Here is a 5648-nt window from a genome sequence, read left to right as displayed (position 1 = left end):
AATCATATGTCTATTTGCTTTCATATTTCATGTGTAGAAAAATGTTTCACTCGTTTTTTTAAACACGGAAGTTCTAGAGAGTTAACGCGCTCTGACTCATAACACTCGCGCACGTGGAAGAAAACGGACACTTCAGATCACATAATTCAATGAAGAATTTAGAAATTATATTAAGAACATGTGAGAATAAATCTGTTCTCAGATACCAAAGATAACAGTTAGCACAGATGTGTGCGTTCGGCTAGAATGTTCTTCTGTTCATCTAATAGATGTAGTTCTCTGTGCGGGGGTTTCTGTGATCGTTAGGTGTCATGACCCTGAGCTGTGTTGTTTCTGCAGAAGCCCGTCAAAGGATTTCTCTTTGCTAAACTCTACTTTGAGGCTAAGGAGTATGAGCTGGCTAAAAGGTAGGCTGGTCTCTGTGCTCCTGCTGCTTTGTCTGATGTCTGCTTCCTCTCGGATGAGCTGATGTTTCTCTCTCTCACACACTTCAATGGCAGACATGTTTCGGAGTATCTGACCGTCCAGCCGAAGGACCCTAAAGCGCACAAGTTCCTCGGGCAGCTGTTTGAGCGTGACGGCGAAACAGACAAAGCTGTGGGATGTTACAAGGTTTGGCCTCTCCTCGTTTGCTCTCACATGTTCTCCTAATGCATGCTCTTAAACACTCTCTCGAGCTCGAGTTTAATGTGATCATGCATAAATCATCGGACTGGGAATAAATATCCATATTATAGTGTTATCAAATCTGTTGTGCAATGCATATGATATTTTGATAATGAAATCTTTGTAGTGGTTTGTGTGCTCATCTTGTGCAGTCCGGATGCAGTGGTAACAGGCTGTTTTCTCTCTCTCCTGCCAAAAATGACAGAAATACTGAGGAAACAATAGCAGGTGGAGGATTTGGTTTTCAAGTGAAAGTAAAGTGAAAGACCGCTTCTTAAACCACAGAAGTGAACATGTTGGTTTTCATGAAAAACAATCATGCAAGCACTGTCACCAACAGCCAGTTTAGTTTTACTTTTCTTTTGTCTTTATTTTGAAAAGCCTGTTATCTTTGCTATTTACCTCACGCTACACTAATGGAGGCTCTCTTTTCATTTTTTTTAAAGCTAGTTTGTCATGGTAGCCTACTGTTTTATTGTTGTGCTTTTCGATTAAGAATAACAATGAATCCATCTATCAAACATTTGTTTAGTCTTATAAAGTGAAAGGTGTATAGATGTAAGCACAACAGACAATTATCTCTTCTTGTAAAACGTGACACCAAGATCGCAACAGTGAAAGTGAAAGCGTCCGAAGCCCGGCTCATAACAGCAAAAGTTCACAAAATTCAGTTCACAAACAACACGGATGATAAAGAACGGGTTGAATGTTAACCACTTCTGTTGCCATACCATCCATATAACTATAAACTATGATAAAAGAAAAGCTGTTCATCAGCATGCATTGATTAATCCCGTGTAAAAAAAAAAAAAAGTGCAACCAAATCATGTGCTCGTGCGAGTTAGTCTCAGCAGAGCGAGCAGTGAGAGGCCTGCATCAGACTGTTAGACACTTCATCAGGGGTAAGACGTGTGTGTTGTGCGCAGTGTGTGTGATGTAATGACGGTGTGTGTTGGACTCCTAGCGCTCGGTGGATCTGAATCCGGCTCAGCACGATCTGGTCCTGAAGGTGGCCGAGCTGCTGTGCAGTAAACCGGAGCATGACAGCCGAGCTGAGTTCTGGGTGGAGAAAGCTGCCAGGCTTCTGCCGGGACATCCGGGCGTCTTCAGTCTGAGGGTGAGTGTGTGTGCATCACATGAGCTGAAGAGTTATCCGCTGCGCTGCGTCTCACGCGTCCTCTCTGCCGCAGGAGAAGCTTCTGAGCGCTCAGAGCGGCTCCAACCAGCTGTACGAGCTGCTGCAGGCGGAGCTCAAGCTGCGGCCCTCCGACACCTACATCAACCAGAAGCTGGTGCAGCTCTACAGTGCCGAGGGCCGGCTCCAGGACGCCGTCAAACACTGCCTCGCTGTGGAGAGAGCCGGCGTCCTGAGACACTGTCTGCAGTGGTACCAGCTGTTAGTCAGCACCCTGCAGGTACAGTCTGCTCTTAATGCAGGTCACAGCTTTTCACTTGTCTCTCACGCTGGTTATTTTTAGCTGATTCACCTTTAAAGGCATAGTTCACTGACAACCCGTAAGACTTTTATTCATCTTCAGAACACATGATGTGTTTAAATGAAACCTGAGAGATTTCTGTCCCTCCATTCAAAGTCCACGTAAGCACAACTTAGATGCTTCGAAAAGTTCATAAAGGCGTCTTAACGGTAAACCATGTGAATGGAGTGGTTTAATCCGATCGCGTGATACGATCAACGGAATGAATTCAATAATAAACACTGATCAACATGCATGCATCGAGCTCAAGTATGGTAAAGCTGAAACGTGTTCACGCTCTGTTTTCGTGTTGTCATGAAAGGTTTCAGAGGATCATGGGAAGTGATGATCCTGATGATCTGTGTGCTTGTGGCGCTTCCCTCTGCTGTATTTCAGGAGTACATCTGCCAGCCGAGCATGTTGTCGAACGAACAAGCGTCACGCAAGTTTCAGAAAGAGCTGCTTCTGGCGCATTGTAGCTGTGTGAGACTGACGCTGACACTGAAGGACTGTGAGGAGAGCACCGCTGCACTCTGGAGGTACACACACACACACATTCCTCACACACACGCTCACTCACTCACTCTCACTCACACACACTCACGCTCACTCACTCACTCTCACTCACACACACTCACGCTCACTCACTCACTCTCACTCACACACACTCACGCTCACTCACTCACTCTCACTCACACACACTCACGCTCACTCACTCACTCTCACTCACACACACTCACGCTCACTCACTCACTCTCACTCACACACACTCACGCTCACTCACTCACTCTCACTCACACACACTCACGCTCACTCACTCACTCTCACTCACACACACTCACGCTCACTCACTCACTCTCACTCACACACACTCACGCTCACTCACTCACTCTCACTCACACACACTCACGCTCACTCACTCACTCTCACTCACACACACTCACGCTCACTCACTCACTCTCACTCACACACACTCACGCTCACTCACTCACTCTCACTCACACACACTCACGCTCACTCACTCACTCTCACTCACACACACTCACGCTCACTCACTCACTCTCACTCACACACACTCACGCTCACTCACTCACTCTCACTCACACACACTCACGCTCACTCACTCACTCTCACTCACACACACTCACGCTCACTCACTCACTCTCACTCACACACACTCACGCTCACTCACTCACTCTCACTCACACACACTCACGCTCACTCACTCACTCTCACTCACACACACTCACGCTCACTCACTCACTCTCACTCACACACACTCACGCTCACTCACTCACTCTCACTCACACACACTCACGCTCACTCACTCACTCTCACTCACACACACTCACGCTCACTCACTCACTCTCACTCACACACACTCACGCTCACTCACTCACTCTCACTCACACACACTCACGCTCACTCACTCACTCTCACTCACACACACTCACGCTCACTCACTCACTCTCACTCACACACACTCACGCTCACTCACTCACTCTCACTCACACACACTCACGCTCACTCACTCACTCTCACTCACACACACTCACGCTCACTCACTCACTCTCACTCACACACACTCACGCTCACTCACTCACTCTCACTCACACACACTCACGCTCACTCACTCACTCTCACTCACACACACTCACGCTCACTCACTCACTCTCACTCACACACACTCACGCTCACTCACTCACTCTCACTCACACACACTCACGCTCACTCACTCACTCTCACTCACACACACTCACGCTCACTCACTCACTCTCACTCACACACACTCACGCTCACTCACTCACTCTCACTCACACACACTCACGCTCACTCACTCACTCTCACTCACACACACTCACGCTCACTCACTCACTCTCACTCACACACACTCACGCTCACTCACTCACTCTCACTCACACACACTCACGCTCACTCACTCACTCTCACTCACACACACTCACGCTCACTCACTCACTCTCACTCACACACACTCACGCTCACTCACTCACTCTCACTCACACACACTCACGCTCACTCACTCACTCTCACTCACACACACTCACGCTCACTCACTCACTCTCACTCACACACACTCACGCTCACTCACTCACTCTCACTCACACACACTCACGCTCACTCACTCACTCTCACTCACACACACTCACGCTCACTCACTCACTCTCACTCACACACACTCACGCTCACTCACTCACTCTCACTCACACACACTCACGCTCACTCACTCACTCTCACTCACACACACTCACGCTCACTCACTCACTCTCACTCACACACACTCACGCTCACTCACTCACTCTCACTCACACACACTCACGCTCACTCACTCACTCTCACTCACACACACTCACGCTCACTCACTCACTCTCACTCACACACACTCACGCTCACTCACTCACTCTCACTCACACACACTCACGCTCACTCACTCACTCTCACTCACACACACTCACGCTCACTCACTCACTCTCACTCACACACACTCACGCTCACTCACTCACTCTCACTCACACACACTCACGCTCACTCACTCACTCTCACTCACACACACTCACGCTCACTCACTCACTCTCACTCACACACACTCACGCTCACTCACTCACTCTCACTCACACACACTCACGCTCACTCACTCACTCTCACTCACACACACTCACGCTCACTCACTCACTCTCACTCACACACACTCACGCTCACTCACTCACTCTCACTCACACACACTCACGCTCACTCACTCACTCTCACTCACACACACTCACGCTCACTCACTCACTCTCACTCACACACACTCACGCTCACTCACTCACTCTCACTCACACACACTCACGCTCACTCACTCACTCTCACTCACACACACTCACGCTCACTCACTCACTCTCACTCACACACACTCACGCTCACTCACTCACTCTCACTCACACACACTCACGCTCACTCACTCACTCTCACTCACACACACTCACGCTCACTCACTCACTCTCACTCACACACACTCACGCTCACTCACTCACTCTCACTCACACACACTCACGCTCACTCACTCACTCTCACTCACACACACTCACGCTCACTCACTCACTCTCACTCACACACACTCACGCTCACTCACTCACTCTCACTCACACACACTCACGCTCACTCACTCACTCTCACTCACACACACTCACGCTCACTCACTCACTCTCACTCACACACACTCACGCTCACTCACTCACTCTCACTCACACACACTCACGCTCACTCACTCACTCTCACTCACACACACTCACGCTCACTCACTCACTCTCTCACACACACACTCTCAGCAGCCTCGACACACACCACAGGTGTGCTCTCACACTCACACACACAAACTCACACTCACACACAAACTCACACTCACACAAACTCACACTCACACACACTCACTCACTCACACACACTCACACACACAAAGACAAACTCACACTCACACACACACACTCACTCACTCACACACTCACACAC

At 49.0% G+C, this 5648-nt stretch overlaps 1 protein-coding gene across 1 annotated transcript in view; it reads left to right on the top strand.

Annotated features, from left to right (window-relative positions):
* The window catches only part of LOC107733035 (E3 SUMO-protein ligase RanBP2-like), a 39268-nt gene that overhangs the window by 3887 nt on the left and 29733 nt on the right, over positions 1 to 5648 (top strand). Inside the window, exons 2-6 of the mRNA XM_016544543.1 lie at positions 340 to 407; positions 501 to 612; positions 1631 to 1783; positions 1857 to 2081; positions 2538 to 2680. Coding sequence (XP_016400029.1) covers positions 340 to 407; positions 501 to 612; positions 1631 to 1783; positions 1857 to 2081; positions 2538 to 2680 — 701 coding nt within the window. The remainder of the gene's footprint in view (positions 1 to 339; positions 408 to 500; positions 613 to 1630; positions 1784 to 1856; positions 2082 to 2537; positions 2681 to 5648) is intronic.

This window comes from Sinocyclocheilus rhinocerous, unplaced genomic scaffold, assembly GCF_001515625.1.
Source record: "Sinocyclocheilus rhinocerous isolate Xijiao unplaced genomic scaffold, SAMN03320098_v1.1 scaffold2475, whole genome shotgun sequence".
NCBI classification, from domain to species: Eukaryota; Metazoa; Chordata; class Actinopteri; order Cypriniformes; family Cyprinidae; genus Sinocyclocheilus; species Sinocyclocheilus rhinocerous.
The sequence above is the reverse complement of the archived record's forward strand: the minus strand, read 5'-3'. Positions and strand labels throughout refer to the sequence as shown.